A 22,374-nucleotide genomic window follows, 5' to 3' on the forward strand; every position below is an offset into this window, starting at 1 on the left:
ACATTGACTCTTCTGCTCCTTGGATGCTGCCTGACCTGCTGTGCTTTTCCAGCGCCACATTTTTTGACTGACTCTCCAGTGTCTGCAGTCCTCACTTTGATGTCAATGTCTGACAGTCTCTCAATCCATCAGGACCACAACAGTTTTTGACTGTGATTTCTGTGAGAGGGATCCACACTTTTTGGTTCCTGTTTGAGGACGTTTTCAGCATCAGTGGGACTGGACCAGAGACCCCACTGTTACAGCGCACTGAGTGTGGAGCCTGAAACAGTTATACGGCCTGGGAAGGGGACTTCACGGCAGGGAGGGGCTCTACACGTGTTTGTGTGCAGCTGAAGCTGTGGCGATGGAGAAACCTGAGGAATCCCGCCCTGTGGAGGAACCGTGGAAGTGTGGTGACTGTGGGAAAGGCTACCATTTCCCGTCTGCCCTGGAGACTCATCGGCGCAGTCACACCGGGGAGAGGCCATTCCCCTGCCCTGTCTGCGGAAAGGCCTTCAGACATTCCTCTAACCTGTTGGCCCACCAGCGGATCCACACGGGGGAAAGGCCCTTCCACTGCCCCGAGTGTGGGAAGGCCTTCGGGACATCCTCCCACCTGCTGACCCACCAGCGGATCCACACAGGAGAGAGGCCATTCACCTGCTCTCAGTGCGGGAAGGGCTTCAGGTATACCTCCCACCTGCTGACCCACCAGCGTATCCACACGGGGGAGAGACCCTTCAGCTGCCCCGAGTGCGGGAAGGGCTTCAGCACTTCCTGCAACCTGCTGACCCACCAGCGGGTCCACACGGGGGAGAGGCCGTTCACCTGCTCTCAGTGTGGGAAGGGCTTCACCTGCTCCTCCCACCTGCGGAACCACCAGCATATCCACACGGGGGAGAGGCCCTTCAGCTGCCCAGAGTGTGGGAAGGCCTTTACCCAGGTCTCCTCCCTGCTGACCCACCAGTGGGTCCACACCGGGGAGAAGCCAGTTACCTGCTCTCAGTGCGGGAAGGGCTTCACCAGCTCCTCCAACCTGCGGAAGCACCAGCGAGTTCACGTGCCATCGCAGGGGGATTGAAGGAGTGACGGCCGAGAGCCAATATCAATTGAACTGTGGACCTGTTTCTGGGGACTCCCGGGTCTGAATCCCACCACGACAGATGGCAGAATTGGTATTCGGTCAGAAATGTGGAGTTCGGAATCTAACGATGAGACCGTTTCAGGGAGGGGGAGGTCGGGGGTGGGGGGGAGAAAGCCCCCATCTGATTTCCCCCTCTCCCTTGTTAGGGAAGGGAACCACCATTGTGGGAAAGGATTCACTCAGTCGTTCCAGCTGCATCCTTTACCCGGTCTGGCCTACACCTGACTCCAGACCCACAGCAGTCTGGTTGACTCTACAGTGCCCCTTCCTGGCAAATGAGCAGGGAGACACTTACTTGGAGACAGGGTATGGGTTAAAATTGCTGAGTGAGGCAATACTTCCTCCGGGTTACGGATGTACCAGGGATCCAATTACAAAGGGACAACTTGGTGCTGGCCAATAGTGAAGACAGTGAGGGGGAGGTGGGACAGGGGAGGTGTGGTGTGTGCACTTTCACGTTGAGCTGTTCAAACAGCAACTGCTTTTTCTCTGCCTTTTTGCTGGGGGGATCTGAAGCTGTAACAAAGTTGGGTTGCAATAAAGGTTACCTGAACTTACTGCTGGGCTCAGACTCTCATTGAAAGCTTTGAGCTCCAAGAGGTTTTTGTTTTAAAGCTGCTCATTTCTTTCAGCCTCCTGCACTAAGTTTAGAACATGGAACATAGAACAGTACAGTGCAGAACAGGCCTTTCAGCCCTTGATGTTACGCCGACCTTTGAACTATTCTCAGCTTGTCCCCCTACACTATCCCAAAATCATCCATGCGCTTATCTAAGGATTGTTTACATCTCCCTAATGTGGCTGAGTTGACTACCTTAGCAGGTAGGGCATTCCATGCCCTTACCACTCTCTACATAAAGAACTTGCCTCTGACATCTGTCTTAAATCTATCACCCCTCAATTTGTAGTTATGTCCCCTCGTACAAGCTGATGTCACCATCCTAGGAAAGAGTCTTTCACTGTCTACCCTATCTAATCCTCTGATCATCTTATATGTCTCTCTCAAATCCCCTCTTAGCCGCCTTCTTTCCAATGAGAACAGACCCAAGTCTCTCAGCCTTTCCTCATAAGACCCTCCCTCCAGACCAGGCAACAACCTGGTAAATCTCCTCTGCACCGTTTCCAATGCTTCCCACATCCTTCCTGAAATATGGGAGGCAGAACTATACACAATATTCCAAGTATGGCTGCACCAGCATTTTGTATACTTGGAGCGTGATATTGCGGTTCCAGAACTCAATCCCTCTACGAATGAAACCTAACACACCGTGTGCCTTCTTCACAGCACTATCCACCTGGGTGGCAACTTTCAGGGATCTATGTACATGGACTCCAAGATCACTGCCTTCCTGTTATTCTTCCCAAAGTGAATCACCTCACATTTAGCTGCATTGAACTTCATTTGCCACCTCTCAGCCCAATTCTGCAGTTTATCCAAGTCCCCCTGCAACCTATAACATTCTTCCAAACTGTCCAGTACTCCCCCCACTTTAGTGTTTTCTGCAAATTTACTAATCCATCCACCTATGCCTGCATCTAAGTCATCTATAAAAATGACAAACCGCAATAGTCCCAAAACAGATCCTTGTGGCACACCACTAGTAACTGGATTCCAGGCTGAATATTTTCCATAAACCACCACATGCTGCATTCTTTCAGAAAGCCAGTTTCTAATCCAAACTGCTAAATCACCCTCAATCCCATGCCTCTGCATTTTCTCCAACAGCCTGCCATGTGGAACCTTTATTGAGGTCCATGTACACCATGTCAACTGCCCTACCCTCATCTCCATGCTTGGTCACCTTCTCAATAAACCCAATGAGGTTTGTGAGACACGATCTGCCCTTGATGAAACCATGTTGACTATCTGAAATCAAATTGTTGCTTGCTAGATGATTATAAATCCTATCTCTAACCTTCCTTTCCAAAAGCTTTCCGACAACAGAAATAAGGCTCACTGGTCTATAATTACCTGGGTCATCTCTGCTGCCCTTCTTGAACAAGGGCACAACATTTGCAATCCTCCACTCTGGTACTAAACCTGTAGATAATGACAACTCAAATATCACAGCCAAAGGCTCTTCTATCTCCTCACTCACTTCCCAAAGAATCCTCTGATAAATCCTATCCGGCCCAGGACATTTGTCTACTTTCACCTCTTCTAGAATTGATAACACCTGTGTGCAACTAACCTCGATCCTTTCGAGTCTAATATCTCGTACCTCATTCTTCTCCTCTACAATATTCTCTTTTTCCTGAGTGAAGACCGATGAGAGATATTCATTAACACCTCTCCAATCTCCACAGGGCCCACACTCAACTTCCCACTTCTGTCTTTGACTGGCCCTATTCCTACCCTAATCATCCTCTTATTCCTCACATACCTATAGAAAGCTTTAGGGTTCTCCTGTATTCTATTTGTTAAAGACTGCTCATGTCCTCTCTTTGCTCTTAACTCTCTCTTTAGATCCTTCCTCGCTGATCTATAATTCTCCATCGCCTCATCTGAACCATCTTGCCTCATCAACACATAAGCCGTCTCCTTCTTTGGAACAAGAGACGCAATTTCTATTGTAAACCACGCTTCCCTTACCCTATCACTTCCTCCCTGCCTGACAGGGACATACCTATCAAGGACACACAATATCTGTTCCTTAAACCAGCTCCACATTTCAATTGTCCCCATCCCCTGCATTTTGCTACCCTATTCTATGCATCCTAACTCTTGCCTAATTGCATTATAATTGCCCTTGCCCCATCGATAACTCTTGACCTGTGGCATGTTCCTATCCCTTTACATCACTAAATGAAACCTAATTGAATTATGGTCACTCTCTCCAAAGTGTTCACCTTCCACTAAATCAAACATCTGGCCTGGTTCATTACCAAGCACCAGATCCAGTGTGACCTCCCCTCTTGTTGGCCCTTCGACATACTGTGTCAGAAAACCCTCCTGCACACACTGGACAAAAACTGATCCATACGATGTACTAGAGTGAAAGCATTTCCTGTCAATGTTGGGGAAGGTAAAGTCCCCCCTAATGACCATCCTGTTCCTTTCACTCCTACCCAGAATAATTTTTGCTAATCCTCTCTTCCACCTCCCTGGAACTCTGCGGAGGCCTATAAAAAAACTCCAAGCAGTGTAACGTCTCCTCTCCTGTTTCTAACCTCAGCCCACATTACCTCAGTAGACGAGTCCTCATCAAAAGTTCTGTCAGCCACCGTTATACTATCCTTGACTAACAAGGCCACACCCCCCCCCTCTTTTACCGTCTTGGCTGTTCTTAATGAAAGATCAAAACCCTGGAACCTGCAACATCCATTCCTCACCCTGCTCTATCCATGTCTCCAAAATGGCCACAACATCCAAGTCCCAGGTACCTATCCGTGCTGCAAGCTCACCTACCTTATTGTGGATACTCTGGCATTGATGTAGACACACTTCAAACCACTTCGCTGTCTGCCAGCACATTCCTGTGACCCTGAAATCCTGTCCCTGTCCTTCCTGCTCTCATCCTCCTGTGCATTGCAGCTACACCCCTGGTTCCCATCCCCCTGCTGAGTTAGTTTAAACCCACCCGAATAGCACCAGCAAATTTCCCACCCTGGTTCAAGTGAAGACTGTCCTGTTTGTACAAGTCCCACTTTCCCCAATTATCCAAAAACCTGAAACCCTCCCTCCTGCACCATCCTTACAGCCACGTGTTCAGATAATATCTCTCCCTATTCCTTGCTTTGCTATCACGTGGCATGGGTAACAAACCAGAGATAACCACTCTGTTTGTTCTAGCCCTCAGCTTCCACCCTAGCTCCCTGAAATCCTGCCTTACATCCCTATCCCTCTTTCTACCTATGTCGTTGGTACCTACGTGGACCAAGGTTTGGGGCAGGACACCCTCTCCCTTCAGGATCCCAAAGACATGATCCAAGACATCACGCACCCTGGCACCTGAGAGGCAACACACCAACCGCGAGTCTTGTTCGTTCCCAACAAACCTTCTATCTGACCCTCTAAGTATCGACTCCCCAATGACTAATACTCTCCTGCTTTCCCTCCTTTCCTTCTGGTGCAAGAGACCTGGGCCCCAGTGCATACCCCTAGTAGGACGTTTTCCCCCCTCAACAGTACCCTCTGACTTATAAAGCAGGAAGAAAATAAAAATAAGTCGTCCCTCCTCTCCCAGGAACCTCTGCTCTCCAACTTCAAATGTAAAACCTCAACTCAGTGACTCCCCACTCCTGGGTTGCTGCTGCCGCTGAAAAATAGAAAATGTCACCTGTTTTTTTTGTGGTTAGCACTGCTGCCTCACAGCGCCAGAGCCCCGGGTTCAATTCCCCTCCCACGTCTGCGCGGATATCCTCCCACAGTCCCAAGATGTGTGGGTTAGGGTGAATTGGCCACGCTAAATTGCACCATTGTATTAGGTGACGGGGAATGGGGCTGGGTGTTTTGCTCTTCGACGGGTCGGTGTGGACTTGTTGGGCCGAAGGGCCTGTTTCCACACTGTAGGGAATCTGATCTAAAGTTCTGGAATTTATATATTGATGAACTGAAACCTGCAACCCCTTCTAAAAGATGAAGGATTCAGCAGCGGTCCAGGTTTGTGCCAAACATTGCATCGGTTGCAAGACACTGTGATGTTTTGCTATTAATTCTGTGTCTTATGATCCTGCAGCACAGCGACCCGCAGAAGGAGCAGCGCTGCAGAAGCTTGTGCTTCCAAATACACCTGGGTGGGCGGGGTTTACCAGGAGGGGCGGGGTTTAGCCTGGGGGACGGGTTTTAGCGGGAGGGCGGTGCTCATGGGCGGGGCGTGTCTCGTGAGGTTCGCGCGCTGGTAGGCGGGGCGAGGCTCAGCGGACGATGCGGCGCGTCCAGCCTGGACGCACGCGGCTTTGTGGGCGGTTGCGCGTGATGGAGGGGGGCGTGGTTTTGACTCGCGCGGGGATCGCGGCGAAGGGGTGGGGTTTAGTGCAGGAGGGGGAAAGAGGTTTGGTTCCCAGAGGCGGGGCTTTGTCCCGAAGCGGCGGGGCTTATGACTTGCTTCAGGAAGGGGCGGGGTCTACGAGTTGCGTTCGGAAGGGGCGGGGTTGAAGTGTCCCCTGGGCGGAGGAGGGGGCGGGACCAGGACCTGGATCAGTGGGCGTGGCCATCCCGAAGCCGGAAGTGTGCCCGCGGCCTGTTTCCTCCGCTGGAGCCTCGGCTGCACCAAGTAAGGTAAAGCTTTATCAATATTTCCTTTTACAGAGTTTGTATTTAATAACCAGTAATGGATACTCAATATCATCATAAAGTCCCAAAATGCAATTCATTTCAATCCATTGCAGATAAGCACTAAGAGTTAATTTTCTACAGGATTCAACAGTCTCAGCACTAAAATGGTCTCACAAGGGAACGGCTGTGAATGTTATCACTTGGTGTCCTGTTCACACAGATTCACCGATGCTGAGGCAAACGTTCTTCATTGCCTTACAGCATCCTGTTATCACTTGGTGAGCCCAGGTGTCCCTATCTTTAAGTTCTCTCCTCTTTCTGAGCCTTCCTACCTGTTTATTTTCTAGTGCAGTAAATGTATTCAATAATTCAGCATTACATTTTAGTCTGAATGTTTAAAGACAAGTTTTAAGGCTATAGACTTTATCACCCAGATGCCCACACTCTCATTCCTCCCTTTGATTGCACCGCGATCACTGAAAGAGAAGGCTAGTCCAAACGAATGCCCTTCAAGGTGGTCCAGCCGTCAACATCCTGTAGAGCAGCACCACCATCTTCACAGCTCATCTGGTCATATTTATCATCACCATCGACACGTGTGGGTGAGCCATCAGATCGCGAAAGGAACATCTTCTGGGGCAAATCTATATCGCTAAGGGACCTCATAAGCCTAGCAATTAAATAGCTAACAATACCAATACCAACAAACAGACATAGCTAAACCGATAAGCCAATTGTACCATCGGCCCAATCTGCAGTTTCCCCAACTGGTCCCTTCAGTCATTCTGTCACGGAATACCTGGATCACTTCTTGTATCTTAGTTAATATTGCCAGTGAGATTGGGAATGCCCATAGTGCGTTTATCTTGGACAATGGTGCTGACCTCACCCTCCCAGGCGAGTATATAGTCTAAGGCACACCGATTCTGCACAGAGTAAAGACACAGGTCTGATAATCCCAGTCTACTCTGATTCAGAGCCTCTTCACTCTTAATTCCTCAAATGGTCAGGCCACAAAAGAGGGAATTGAGGTTCTGTTGACTTGTCACCCCTGCCGATCCTTCCAACCTCAGGGTACTCTGGATTCCCCAGCCTATCGGGTGTCCTGTATTGTCACCCAGTCCCTTGGGATCCTTTCAGTTGGAGCAAGGTTGGCTGAGGTTCCATCGACTTGTCCACTGGCCTGGACAAGGTACTGTTGTGGGAACAAGGGCTCCGATAGTGACCTTATGAGGGACATCTTTGCCATCCAGGACAAGGAAATTGGTAGCTATACCTTAGCTGAAGAAATAATAGTCTGGTTTGGTGTATATTAGGGAGAGTTTGTCAAAATAGGTTACCGAAATGTTACAGCAGGGGGTCTGGTCAGGTCTACAGGAGTATAGGGTCAACGTTTTGGAAGAGGAGTCGCTTTAGCACTGTACAAAATGGGCCAAGTGACTCGAGCACTCGCACTGTATGGGAGACAATGGTCCTCAGAATGCTGTTCCCATTGGGCTCTCCCTTAGCTCTATTGTTCATGGTCTTGGTGACAGTATCTGGTTCTGAAAAGAGAAAAGGCCTATAAATGCACAAGGGAAGGGTTCCGTTCCAGGTCCATGTGCCACATAAGGCCTGCTGTACCCCAGGCAGTGTTACACCGGCTGTTTGTATACACAGACCGGAGGTATTGGAAAGTGATATTTCTCTTCACAGGATCGGCAGTAGGGAGTCTGACAAATAGAATGGAATCGGGGACTGATTGGTGCGGCTATTCAATTGACAACGGTGCAGTTGGACGCAAGCTGAGCGCCCAGCAACTGTGACCGTCGTAGGGGTGGGAAGTAAAACCTGGAAGGTTTCTCCGTTCTCCGTTAATATTACATGCAAAGTGTCGTCCATTGTCTGAGCGAATGCACGCAGGTATACTGAAGCGGGGAATTATTTCCTTAAACAAAATCTTCATCGCAGTCTCAGCAGTAGTGTTAGGAGGAGGGTAGACTTCAATCCACTTCAAAAAGGTATCAACAATAAGCAAAACATATTTATAGCAACTCAACTCATTTCTCCAACTCAATGAAGTCCAGTTGAAGTGTCTCCAAGGGACCCGCCAGCAAGGGAGTTCTCGTAGAGAGCATGTTCTGCCCTGACTGGGAGCAGAAGAGTTTGACTGAAGTGTGTCGGTGTTAATGCCTTGATATCTCATTTTGCTTCCACGTTCCCGGGGTCATTAATCATTTTGTGTCTGGTCCTTCCTCAAGAAGCTGCATTGTAGCTGAATTGACACTTTTTTATTGCTTCCCAAAATCAGACCTGCTCACTCTCAGCAGGATCCCAGTGTTGTGAAAGATATTAACTTTCAGGTGGAGGTATCCAAAATTCAGAGAGATGTCAGTCTTGATGTTTTTGCTTTTTCTGCCCCTGTAAGATCCTGAATCAGCACCTTCAGGGGAATTAGTTACAGCGGGCTGAGAACAGAGGGGAAGGGAGAGTGGGATGGTGCTTTCAACATTGTGGAACAGCAAAAGAATATTCCACAGAAAGTAGAATTGCTTATTCTGAATTTCTACCCTGTACTGATAGTGATGACTTTTGTAATCTCTTTTTGCAGAGTATATGAAAATCTGAAGACTGAAGTTTCAAAATCAACGGACGAAGGGCTTATTCCCGAAACATTGACTCTCCTGTTCCTCGGATGCTGCCTGACCTGCTGTGCTTTTCCAGCGCCACATTTTTTGACTGACTCTCCAGTGTCTGCAGTCCTCACTTTGATGTCAATGTCTGACAGTCTCTGAATCCATCGGGACCACAACGATTTTTGACTGTGATTTCTGTGAGAGGGATCTACACTTTTTGGTTCCTGTTTGAGGACGTTTTCAGCATCAGTGGGACTGGACGAGAGATCCCACTGTTGCAGCGAACTGTGTGTGGAGCCTGAAACAGTTATACAGCCTGGGAAGGGGACTTCACGGCAGGGAGGGGCTCTACACGTGTTTGTGTGCAGCTGAAGCTGTGGCCATGGAGAAACCTGAGGAATCCCGCCCTGTGGAGGAACCGTGGAAGTGTGGTGACTGTGGGAAAGGCTACCATTTCCCGTCTGCCCTGGAGACTCATCGGCGCAGTCACACGGGGGAGAGGCCATTCCCCTGTACCGACTGCGGGAAGGCCTTCAGACATTCCTCTCACCTGTTGGCCCACCAGCAGGACCAAACGGGGGAAAGGCCCTTCAGCTGCCCAGAGTGCGGGAAGGCCTTTACCCAGGCCTCCACACTGCAGAGTCACCGGCGTATCCACACGGGGGAGAGGCCGTTCAGATGCCCAGAGTGTGGGAAGGCCTTTACCCAGGTCTCCACCCTGCTGAGGCACCAGCGTGTCCACACAGGGGAGAGGCCCTTCAGCTGCCCCGAGTGTGGGAAGGCCTTCAGTAATTCCTCCACCCTGCTGACCCACCAGCGGGTCCACACGGGGGAGAGGCCATTCAGCTGCCCAGAGTGTGGGAAGGCCTTTACCCAGGTCTCCACCCTACTGAGGCACCAGCGTGTCCACACGGGGGAGAGGCCCTTCAGCTGTCCTGAGTGCGGGAAGGCCTTCAGCGATTCCTCCACCCTGCGGAGTCACCAGCGTGTCCACAATGGGGAGAGGCCGTTCACCTGCTCTCAGTGCGGAAAGGGCTTCACCTGCTCCTCCAACCTGCGGAGCCACCAGCGTATCCACACGGGGGAGAGGCCCTTCAGCTGCCCTGAATGCAGGAAGGCCTTCAGTAATTCCTCCGCCCTGTTGAGGCACCAACATGTCCACACGGGGGAGAGGCCATTCACCTGCTCTCTGTGCGGGAAGGGCTTCACCTGCTCCTCCACCCTGCAGAGTCACCAGCGTATCCACACGGGGGAGAAACCCTTCAGCTGCTCTCAGTGCAGGAAGGCCTTTACCCACGTCTCCTCCCTGATGACCCACCAGCGTATCCACACGGGGGAGAGGCCGTTCACCTGCTCTCAGTGCGGGAAGGGCTTCACCTGCTCCTTCAACCTGCAGACCCACCAGCGGGTCCACACGGGGGAGAGGCCCTTTAGCTGCCCCGAGTGTGGGAAGGCCTTTACCCAGGTTTCCACCCTGCTGAGGCACCAACGTGTCCACACGGGGGAGAGGCCCTTCAGCTGTGCCGAGTGCGGGAAGGCCTTCAGCAATTCCTCCACCCTGCTGATCCACCAGCGGGTCCACACGGGGGAGAGGCCATTCACCTGCTCTCAGTGCAGGAAGGGCTTCAGGTATACCTCCCATCTGCTGACCCACTGGCGGGTCCACACGGGAGAGAGGCCCTTCAGCTGCCCCGAGTGTGGGAAGGCTTTCAGCACATCTTCCACCCTGCTGAGGCACCAGCGGATCCACACGGGGGAGAGGCCGTTCACCTGCTCTCAGTGCGGGAAGGGCTTCACCTACTCCTGCAACCTGTGGAAGCACCAGCGAGTTCACGTGCCATCGCAGGGGGATTTGAGGAGTGACGGCCGAGTGCCATTATCGATTGGACTATCAACCAGGTTCCGGGGTCCGCCGGGTTCAAATCCTGCCACGACAGATGGCTGAATCGGTATTCGGTCAGAAATGTGGAGTTCGGAATCTAACAATGAGACCGTTTCAGGGAGGGGGTGGTGCGGGGGAGAAAGCCCCCATCTGATTCACTCTCTCCCTTGTTAGGGAAGGGAACCACCATTGGGGGAAAGGATTCACTCAATCGTTCCAGCTGCATCCTTTACCCGGTCTGGTCTACACGTGACTCCAGACCCACAGCAGTCTGGTTGACTCTACACTGCCCCTTCCTGGCAAATGAGCAGGGAGCCACTTACTTGGAGACAGGGTATGGGTTAAAATTGCTAAGTGAGGCAATACTTCCTCCGGGTTACGGCTGTAACAAGGATCCAATTACAAAGGGACAACTTGGTGCTGACCAATAGTAAAGACAGTGAGGGGGAGGTGGGACAGGGGAGGTGTGGTGTGTGCACTTTGACCTTGAGCTGTTCAAAAAGCAACTTCTTTTTCTCTGCCTTTTTGCTGGGGGAATCTGAAACTGTAACAAAGTTGGGTTGCAATAAAGGTTACCTGAACTTACTGCCGGGCTCAGACTCTCATTGAAAGCTTTGAGCTCCAAGAGGTTTTTGTTTTAAAGCTGCTCATTTCTTTCAGCCTCCTGCACTAAGTTTAGAACATGGAACATAGAACAGTACAGTGCAGAACAGGCCCTTCAGCCCTCGATGTTGCACTGACCTGTGAACTATTCTCAGCTTGTCCCCCTACACTATCCCAAAATCAACCATGTGCTTATCTAAGGATTGTTTAAATCTCCCTAATGTGGCTGAGTTGACTACCTTAGCAGGGAGGGCATTCCATGCCCTTACCACTCTCTGCATAAAGAACTTGCCTCTGACATCTGTCTTAAATCTATCACCCCTCAATTTGTAGTTATGCCCCCTCGTACAAGCTGACGTCACCATCCTAGGAAAGAGTCTTTCACTGTCTACCCTATCTATATCTTATATGTCTCTATCAAATCCCCCCTTATCCGCCTTCTTTCCAATGAGAACAGACCCTCTCTCAGCCTTTCCTCATAAGACCCTCCCTCCAGACCAGGCAACAACCTGGTAAATCTCCTCTGCACCGTTTCCAATGCTTCCCACATCCTTCCTGAAATATGGGGGCCAGAACTATACAGGATATTCCAAATGTGGCCGCACCCGTGTTTGGTTTTGTTGCAGTGTGATATTGCGGTTCCAGAACTCAATCCCTCTACGAATGAAACCTAACACACCGTATGCCTTCTTCACAGCACTATTTACCTGAGTGGCAACTTTCAGGGATCTGTGCACATGGACTCCAAGATCACTGCCTTCCTGTTATTCTTCCCAAAGTGAATCACCTCACATTTAGCTGCATTGAACTCCATTTGCCTCCTCTCTGTCCAATTCTGCTAATCCATCCACCTATGCCTGTATCCAAGTCATTTATAAAAATGACAAACCGCAGTAGTCCCAAAACAGATCCTTGTGGCACACCACTAGTAACCAGACAACAGGCTGAATATTTTCCATAAACCACCACTCGCTCCTCTTAGTTCAAGTATCTGTAATAAGATTAACATTAGAACAACAGCAGGATTCAAAAACCCAACTGGACAGGGTCCACTCCTTTTCATGAGATTCCAGGATTCTCTCCTCGTCTTTCCCCACTTTTGATTGGTGCGGTCAATCAATTCTCAATGGTGCAGTTGGACCCAAGCTGAGCGCCCAGTGACTGTGACCGCCGTAGGGGTGGGAAGTAAAACCTGGAAGGGGCCATCCCAACGAGGTTGGAGACCTTTGCCAGTCCAGTTCTTGACGAGCACCAATGAACCAGGGTCTACCCGTGACGAGGCTGAAAGGGAGGGAACATCGCTCTAGGCCGCACGCTCCTGGGAGGTGAAAGGCACACATAACATTGGTTAAAGCAAGAACATAACCAATCATTGCTTCGGTCATGTGATGGACGTGGACTGAGAAGGGAGCCGAATCGTTCCAAGGGGTACGGAGGGGGTGACCAGAGAGACTCTCAGCTGGAGACAGTCGTGTCTTGCCCACAGACATGGATCACATCTGGAATAAGGCCACAGGGATTAGCATAACCAGGAGAGGCCAGACTCTGCCACTTATTTGGCAAGTTTAGTCTTGAGTCTGGTTAAAACATTCAACAAGGCCGGTCACCTGAGGATGATAAGCACCGTGCAGTTGCCGACAAATACAAAGCTGGGAACAGAGTTCTCCGTTAATATTACCTACAAAGTGTGGTCCATTGTCTGAGCTAATGCACGCAGGTATACTGAAGGGGGGAATTATTTCCTTAAACAAAACCTTCACCACAGTCTCAGCAGTAGTGTTAGGAGGAGGGTAGGCTTCAATCCACTTCGAAAAGACATCAGCAATAAGCAAAACATATTTATAGCAACTCAACTCATTTCTCCAACTCAATGAAGTCCAGTTGAAGTGTCTCCAAGGGACCCTCCAGCAAGGGAGCTCTCGTAGAGATACTTGAACTAAGAGGTGGGGGATCGCCTACTCACTGACCTGTTTGATCACGTACAACATCCTGATCGGGAATGCCACTGACTGAGTATCGATGCGATCTGGAACGATCTGAGATTATCCTGATGTCATCTGGTGCACCAGACCAGACGCTTTCAACGTGGAGTCGCTTGAGCGATGGAGTGAGCTGCCAGAGGAAGTGGTGGGTGCTGGTACGATGACAAGTTAAAAGGCTCCTGGACGGGCATCTGAATATGAAGGGTTCAGATGGGTCAGGGCCAAGTGATGGCAAAGACTGGAGTCATAGAGATGTGCAGCACAGAAACAGACCCTTCGGTCCAACTCGTCCTTGCTGACAAGAGAGCCAACCCAATTTAGTCCCAGCTGTCAGCACCCGGCCCATATAGGGGCCAAGTGATGGCAAATCTGACTAGATTAATTTAGGATATCTGGGCAGATTGGGCCAAAGGTTCTGTTTCTGCGCTGTGTGACTCTAATTGTCTTCAGTGAAAGCAGAAGTGTTGTTGTGAAGGCTGGACTTTCAGAGCATGTTTTGCCCTGACTGGAAGCAGAAGAGTTTGTCTGAAGTGTGTCGGTGTTAATGCCTTGATGTCTCATTTTGCTCCCACTTTCTCGGGGTCATTAACCATTTTGTGTCTGGTCCTTCCTCAAGAAACTGCATTGCAGGTTCGCCCTGAATTGACACTTTTGTTTTGCTTCCCAAAATCAGACCTGCTCATTCTCAGCAGGATCCCAGTGTTGTGAAAGATATTAACTTTCAGGTGGAGGTATCCAAAATTCAGAGAGATGTCAGTCTTGATGTTTTTGCTTTTCAGCATCTTCAGGAGAGTGAGTTAGTTAGAGCAGAGTGAGAACAGAGGGGAAGGGACAGTGGGATGGTGCTTTTAATTTTGTGGAACAGCAAAAGAAAAGAATATTCCACAGAAAGTAGAATTGCTTGTTCTGAATTTCTACCCTGCACGGATAGTGATGACTTTTGTAATCTGTTTTTAACAGTGTATTTGAAGATCTGAAGACGGAAGCTTCAAAACCAACAGATGAAGGCCTTACGCCCGAAACATTGACTCTCCTTTGATTCGGATGCTGCCTGACCTGCTGTGCTTTTCCAGTACCACACATTTTGACACTGACTCTCCAGCGTCTGCAGACCTCACTTTAACGTCAATGTCTGACAGTCGCTCAATCCATCGGGACAGGAAACAATTTTCAACTGAGTCTGAGAGAAGGAGCAAAGTGTTTTGGTTCCTGTTTGAGGATGTTTTCAGCATCAGTGGGACTGGATGAGAGACCCCACTGTTGCAGTGCACTGAGTGTGGAGCCTGAAACAGTTATACAGCCTGGGAAGGGGAATTCAGGGTGGGGAGGGGCTCCACACACGTTTGTGTGTAACTGAAGGTTCGGCCACGGAGTAACCCGAGGAATCCCACCCCATGGAGAAATGGTGGAAGTGTGGCGACTGCAGGAAAAGCTTCCGTGTCCCCTCTGTCCTGGAGACTCATCGGCGCAGCCACACCAGGGAGCGCCCGTTCTCCTGTCCCGTCTGCGGGAAGGGCTTCAGCACTTCCTCCACCCTGCTAACCCACCAGCGGATCCACACTGGGGAGACACCCTTCAGCTGGCCAGTGTGCAGGAAGGCCTTCAGTGATTCCTCCATCCTGCTGAGGCACCAGTGGGTCCACACGGGGGAAGAGGCCCTTCAGCTGCCCCAAGTGCAGGTAGAGATTTACCCAGGCCTCCAACCTGCTGACTCACCAGCAGATCCACACAGGAGAGAGGCCCTTCAGCTGCTCAGAGTGCGGGAAGGCTTTCACCAGCTCTACCAACCTCCGGAGGCACCAGGGAGTTCATGTACCATCGCAGGTGGATTGAAGGCGCGATGGCTGAGTGCCATTATCGACTGGACTATCAACCCAGTTCCAGGGGCTCCCGGGTTTGAATCCCACTGCAGCAGATGGTGCGATACAGTGTATGGGTTGAAATTGCCGAGTGAGGCAATACTTCCTCCAGGTTAAGGCTGTACCAAGGATCCAATTACAAAGGGACAACTTGGTGGTGACCAATAGTATAGAAGTGAGGTGGGTTGGAGGGAGGGGGGGGACGGTGGGGTGCGCTTTGATCTTGAGCTGTTTAAAAAGCAGCTACTTTCTCTCTGCCTTTTTGCTGAGGAGGATTGAACTTGCCAACGTGAACCACACTTGGCAGAGAGAGGAAATTTCTCCGGATGGAATAGGTTGATGGAAGTCAACAATTGTCAGATTATTTCATGAAAATAACAGCTAGTATGGGGATCCCAGAAGAGGGGCGTCTTTAATGACACACAGAAACAAACCCTTCAGTCCAGGCCAACCAGATATCCTAAATTAATCAAGTGACCCATTTGCCAGCATTTGGCCCATATCCTTCTGAATGCTTCCTATTCATGTCTCCATCCAGATACATTTTTTTCTTCGGACAATACTTGGGTGAGAGCCAAGATATGCAATACCTCAATGTATAATAATGAAGCAGCTCATTTATTCTGAAACTATTTCAATTAGTTGGTCAATTGCCAAATAATAGCTGCATAACTGTTGTCAATATTGATACCCAGGAAAGCTATTTTGTTTAATATATTTCCTTTGTAAAGATCTTATCCAAATTATAAAATGATTGTATTTTCATATGAAATGAAATTTGCAGTGTTTTATTAAATGGTTGAAAGTAACTTTGCACTTAATTGCTCTGTTTAGGATTAAACATTGTGACTTTGCTAAAAGTGATCTTTCATAATATATGGTGAGTCTATTAACAAACGAATGTTGCCATTTGCTCTCAAGTTAGCTCAGATTCAATTTGAAATTCTTGAATGAGTTGAATAAGGGGTAAAAAGTAAATATTTATTGCACTTTTCTGAAATTCTCTGCACTGCCATTGTAGTTGGTTAAACAAAACATGTATCTCTCTTCATAACTTTGATATCACCACAAATCCTAGGAACCCCATCCAGGACAAACGTATAAATAGAAAGTAGGAGACAACAGCTTCGCTTCACTTGGAGGTCACCACTGATGATGTTACCTAGCCAGGTAATGAAATGTCTGGATATCAAACCTACAGCTCAGCGAGCAAACTTGCACCCTAAACATTCTACTTTGCTGAAAGACTGCACAATCTGCAGGCAGTCAATACATGTAATATATTGTAAATTCCACTTTGAAAATAGATAATGGGCCCACTACGTTTTGGATGTGAGCATAAGTGGTATAGTAAGTAAGTTTGCTGATGACACCAAAATCGGAGGTGTTGTGGACAACGAAGGAGGTTACCTCAGATTACAATGGGATCTTGATCAGATGGGCCAATGGGCTGAGAAGTGGGAAATGGAATTTAATTTAGGTAAATGAGAGGTGCTGCACTTTGGGAAAGCAAATCCTAGCAGGACTTATACATTTAATGGTAAAGTCTTAGGGAGTGTTGCTGAACAAAGGGACCTTGGAGTGCAAGTTCATAACTCCTTGAAAGTGGAATTGCAGGTTGACAGGATAGTGAAGATGGTGTTTTGTATGCTTTCCTTTATTGGTCAGAATATTGAGTACAGGAGTTGGGAGGTCATGTTACTACTGTACAGTTGGAATATTGCGTGCAATTCTGGTTCCCTTCCGATCAGAAAGATGTTGTGAAACTTAAGGGTTCAGAAAAGATTTACAAGGATGTTGCCAAGACTGGAAGATTTGAACTATAGGGAGAGACAGAACAGGGTGGGGCTGTTTTCCCTGGAGCGTCAGAGACTGGGGGGTGATTTTCTATAGGATTATAAAATCATGAGGGGCATGGATAGGATAGAGAGACAAAGTCTTTTCCCTGGGGTGGGAGAGTCTAGAACTAGAGGGCAAAGGTTTACACCGAGAGGGGAAATATACGAAAGAGACCTAAAAGGCAACCTTTTCATTTAGAGGGTGGTACGTGTATGGAATGAGCTGCCAGAGGAAGTGGTGGAGGCTGGTACAATTACAACATTTAAAAGGCAACTGGAGGGATATGGGCCCCCTGCTGGAAGGTGGGACAAGATTGGGTTGGGATATCGTGCACAGGGATGTGCAGGTTAGGTGCATTAGTCAGGGGTAAATGTTGAGCAATAGGGGTAGGGGAATTGTGTGGGTGGGTTACCCTTCGGAGGATCAGTGTGTAGTCTTTGGGCCGAGTGGCCTGCTCCCACACTGTGGGGAGTCTCTGAAGGGGAAGGGATTTTTGTAAACTGTGCAAGGTAACGCAAGCGTAGTGCGGGGACCTGCTGTTGGCCTTGCCCCGCCTCTTGCTCCTCCCCTGTTGTTGAGCTGTCGAAAAAACAGCTACTCTTTCTCTGCCTTTTTGCTGGGGGCATCTGAAGCTGTAACAATGTTGGGACACAATAAAGGTTACCTGAACGTTCTGCCGGGCTCAGGCTCTCATTGAAAGCTTAGAGCTTCAAACGGTTTTTGTTTCTTGCAGCTTCCTGCATGTGTTTGCTCCTCATGTGTTTTTCAAATCTTTCTCCTCTCCCCTTAATTTGCAGCCTAATCTTGAAAGGACACATGCCGTTCACCTTATCTAGGCCCCTCATGGTTTTGGAAACCTCTATAAAGAGAATAAAGAACCCTACAGCACAGGAACAGGCCCTTCAGCCCTCCAAGGTTATGCTGATCGAGATACTCTATCTAAACCTGCCGCCTATTTTCTAAGGATCTGTATCCCTCTGCTCCTTGCCCATTCATGTATCTGTCTAGATACATCTTAAATGACACTATTGATCCCACCCCTACTGCCTCTGCTGGTGATGCATTCGAGGCGCCCACCACCCTCTCTGTAAAGAACTTTCCATGTATATCTCCCTCAAACCTTTCCCCTCTCACTTTGAACTCGTAACCCTGAGTAATTAAGTCTTCTCCTCTGGGAAAATAATTCTTCCTATCCACCCCGTTTACACCCCTCATGGTTTTTCGGCCTCGATCAGGAACCCCCCCCCACCCCGCCTCGACCTCCTTATTTCCAGTGAAAATAATCCTAATTTACTCAACCTCTCCTCATAGCTAGCGCTCTCCATAACAGGCAACATCCTGGTGAACCCCCTCTGCACTCTCTCCAAACGTATCCACATCCTTTTGGAAATCTGGCGACCGGAATTGTACGCAGTATTCCAAATGCGCCAAACCAAAATCTTATATAACTTTAACATGACCTGCCAGCTCTTTTCCTCAATCCGTCCGATGATGGAACGTGTGTTGTATGCTGCCTTGACCACTCTACTGACATGCATTTGCCACCTTCAGAGAACAATAGACCTGAACACCCAGCTCTCTCTGTACATCAATTTCCCCCAGGACCTTTCCATTTACTGTATAGCTCGCTCTTGAATTGCATCTTCCAAAATGCATCACCTCACATTTGTCTGGGTTGAACTCCATCTGTCATTTCTCTTCCCAACTCTCCTATCTATATTCTGCTGAAGCGTCTGACAGTCCCCTTCACTATCTGATTTTCCATCAATCTGAATGTCATCTGCAAACTTGCTAATGAGGCACTCGATACCTTCACCTTTCAACCTCCTGTGCTCCAGTGAAAAAAGTCCCAGCCTACCCACCAATAGGTGTGAATTCTGTCTTGGTCCCAATGTCGAGTCAGCCTGACATTTTTGATAGAAAAGCTATGCATTTAAATTACGTTCTTGAGAAAGTTACTGAAAACAGGTTCTGGGATTAACATACCAAAGAACAGAACTCCATTCTAAAAGATGGAAGATTTAATCTAAATTGTTTAATGTATCACATCTCCATGAACTGGACTCCGTTGGCTATAAATAGTCTAATCATGATCTTATTGTCCACAACCACCTGAAGCAGCAGCAGCACTTCAGAGTGCCAGAGATCCGGGTTCAATTCCCACCTCGGGCAACTGTCAGTGTGGAGTTTGCACATTCTCCCCGTGTCTGCGTGGGTTTCCTCCCACAGTCCAAAGATGTGCAGGTTAGGTGAAGTGGCCACGCTAATTTGCCTGTAGTGTTAGGTGAAGGGGTAAACGTTGGGGAATGAGTCTGGGAGGGTAGCTCTTCGAAGGGCTGGTTTGGGCTGAAGGGCCTGTTTCCACACTGTAAGTAATAAAATCTAAAATAAATCTAATCACTCTGAAATCTAGGGCTTCCAAACAAACCATGTTATGGCAGCAGCGGGAGGTGTGGATTATATTCACTAAAAACAGTTAAGCAGGTAGATAACACGTTCGAGTGGGAAGTGTGTATAACATGATCTCACAACTTCTATACTCAATGCTATTAGCAATGAAGGAAAGCAAACCAAACGCTGCCTTCACTACTCTGTTCACCTGAGACTCCAGCACTCCCAAGGTCTCTTTATTCTGCAAAACTCCCCTTAACTGTGTCAGTCCTGCCTGGATTGCTTGACCAAAATACAAACCTCTGATTTCTCTAAATTAAACTCCAACTGACACTCCTCGGCTCATCAGCCGATCCCATAAATTCTAATTTATAGTGAACTCTTTCCTCTCTTATTCCCTGGAAACCGAAAATCTCCATCCCACACTAACTCCCTCCATTTTCACTTTGCTTATAGCGGAAGAATGTAACTGAGAAACATATCAGCCATGATTGAATGGAATGAGCAGACCTGCTGGTCTAATTTCTGCTCCTGTGTCTTGTGGTCTCTTGCTGTCCTAGACACCGTGAGAGAGAATTGGGACCAGCATTGAACCGATCATGACTGGATATGGATCTACCTGCATCTTGGTGGATGGGCTGGGACTTTCACTGGATCAGAGGAGGAGGAGATGTGACCTTATCAAACTTTATAAAATCATGAGGAGAGAGACGAGGTGAACGACGGGTATCCTTCCCCTAGGGTTGGGGTTTCAAGATTAGGGAGCAAATTTTGATGGTGACAGGAGAAAGAAATTTTAAAAAGACTTGAAGGGCACAATTTTTTTTTATAGAGTGGTTCACGTGTGGACTAAATGTCTAGAGGAAGTGGTGGATGCAGATACAGTAACGATGTTTAAAAGACATTTGGATAAGTTCATGAATAGGAAAGGCTTGGAGGGATATGAGCCAAAACACTGGCAGGTGGGACTGGTTTAGTTTGAGAACATAGTCAGCATGGACTAGTTGGACTGAAGGGTCTGTTTCTGTAACTTGGTTCTATACTAGTCTTTAAACCATTTTCTTGCCTTCCCCATAAACATTCACATAAAAATCAGATGAACTCAGCCTTGAATATATTCAATGACCCCCTAACTGCAAGAAGACATCCCTACTTCTGAACTCAATTCCTCTTGCTAATACACCACTTGCCTTGCTCATTGCCTGCTGCACCTGTCTGACAACTGGCACAGAAGGACACTGATGCCCTTTGGAACATCCACGCATCATTCCTGATGAAGGGCTCGTGCCCCAAACTTCGACTGTCCTACTGCTCAGATGCCGCTTGACCTGCTGTGCTTTGTCAATTGTGGTCTTCTCTACATCGGGGAAACCGAGCGTAAACTTGGGGAACGGTTTGCTGAGCATCACAGCCGGGTCCGCAGAGGCTGAGCGGACTTCCCAGTCTCCACCCATTTTAATGCCCCTTCCCACTCCCCTTCTGACATGACTATCTTTGGCTTCCTCCATTACCACAACAAACCAAACCACAAATTGGAGGAACAAAATCTCATCTTGTCTGAGCAGTCAACAGCCCGGATGACTCAACACAGAGTTCTCCAATTTCAAATAATCTCCCATCCCATCCCCCAACTCACTTCCCAGCCCCTTCCACTCTTCCCTGCCAACTAGATTCCTTCCTCCCATTCACCAACCAGGTCGTACCAGGTTATGATGATAAGGCAGGAACAGGATACAGATTGAGGATGATCAGCCATTATCACAATGAATGGTGGTGCTGGCTCGAAGGGCATAACAGCCTACTCCTGCACCTATTGTCTATTGTACCCTCTACCTGTCTCCACCTATCCCCACTTCAATACCCTGCCCCCAGCACACCCTTGTTCCACAGTTCTCCCTATACCCACCCCCAGTCCTGAACAAGGGTTACACCAGATACCTCGACTTCTCCACCTCCTGATACTGCCTGGCTTGCTCTTCCAGTCTCCTGTCTATTTGCCAATTGAGACACAGGCCTGGACTAACTTTTCCAGAGTCTGTCCCCTCGCCGGATTCACTCCCATTCCTTTCAGTTGCTCCAAGTCAACACTTGAACCCCAGAATGAAACGTAAATGGAAAAGGGGGTGAGAAAAGAGAGTGCTGTACTCACATGTTGGATGGAGGAAAGAAGTTGCAGTCTGAGGTGAAGCTCAATCTTCATTCAGAGAGAGGAGGAGCAGGACCTTAAGAAGCTCATGCTCCAACTTCCACATTCACCAATAGGGGAGCTCCGAATGGCAGAAGGACAAGTCTCCCCCTGGTCCTCCAGTGCTCCTTATTCGTCCATCAAAAGTAGGTTTCGCAACTTTTCTGCCGACAGCGAGGAACATGCCCAATGTTTTGGTGACATTGGCAAACACGTGCCCTGCTTGTTGACACTGAGGAGTGTACACAACGTGCTCTGTAGCAATGCTGATGTTATTGACAGATTTTAAGTTTCCAAATACCTATCGGAGAACAAAAAGGGCAGAGCCATAATTCCCCCCCAATGTGGGTCGATATTTGGCAATGTTTTTAAGCCTTTTCCTCAGTGTTGGGGTGAGACTCACAACTAGAGGGAATAGGTTTAGGGTGAGGCCACAAAGATATAAAAGGTTCCTGAAGGGGCAACGTTTCCATGTGGAGGGTGGTGCAGGTATGGAATGAGCTGCCAGAGGAAGTGGAGGAGGCTGGTATAATTACAGCCTTTAAAAGGTATCTGGATGGGTATATGAATAGGAAGGGTTTAGAGGGATATAGCGCTGGCAAAGGGGACTAGATTAATTCAGGATATCTGGATTTTCCTAACGGCCGCCCTCCCGCCGCTTCCTCGCTCGAGCG

At 48.7% G+C, this 22,374-nt stretch overlaps 3 protein-coding genes across 4 annotated transcripts in view; 2 read left to right on the forward strand and 1 right to left on the reverse strand.

The window, feature by feature from the left end:
* The window catches only part of LOC140460832 (uncharacterized), a 174,377-nt gene that overhangs the window by 141,679 nt on the left and 10,324 nt on the right, over positions 1–22,374 (reverse strand). Inside the window, exon 3 of one of the 2 annotated variants that reach the window (XM_072555488.1) lies at positions 3,417–3,425. The exons of the other annotated variant lie outside the window; for it this stretch is intronic. Within the exon in view, the coding sequence (XP_072411589.1) occupies positions 3,417–3,425 (9 nt within the window). The remainder of the gene's footprint in view (positions 1–3,416; positions 3,426–22,374) is intronic. 2 annotated transcript variants of the gene reach the window in all.
* On the forward strand, positions 262–1,063 carry LOC140461033 (uncharacterized). Its single transcript, XM_072555818.1, has one exon. It carries the CDS (start codon positions 347–349, stop codon positions 1,061–1,063), a length of 717 nt encoding a protein of 238 aa, XP_072411919.1. The 5' UTR covers positions 262–346.
* LOC140460830 (uncharacterized) overlaps positions 8,877–22,374 on the forward strand; it is an 84,036-nt gene continuing 70,538 nt past the window's right edge. Inside the window, exon 1 of the mRNA XM_072555483.1 lies at positions 8,877–10,787. Coding sequence (XP_072411584.1) covers positions 9,342–10,787 — 1,446 coding nt within the window. The 5' untranslated portion in view covers positions 8,877–9,341. The remainder of the gene's footprint in view (positions 10,788–22,374) is intronic.

Source organism: Chiloscyllium punctatum, chromosome 36 (assembly GCF_047496795.1).
Source record: "Chiloscyllium punctatum isolate Juve2018m chromosome 36, sChiPun1.3, whole genome shotgun sequence".
NCBI lineage: Eukaryota > Metazoa > Chordata > Chondrichthyes > Orectolobiformes > Hemiscylliidae > Chiloscyllium > Chiloscyllium punctatum.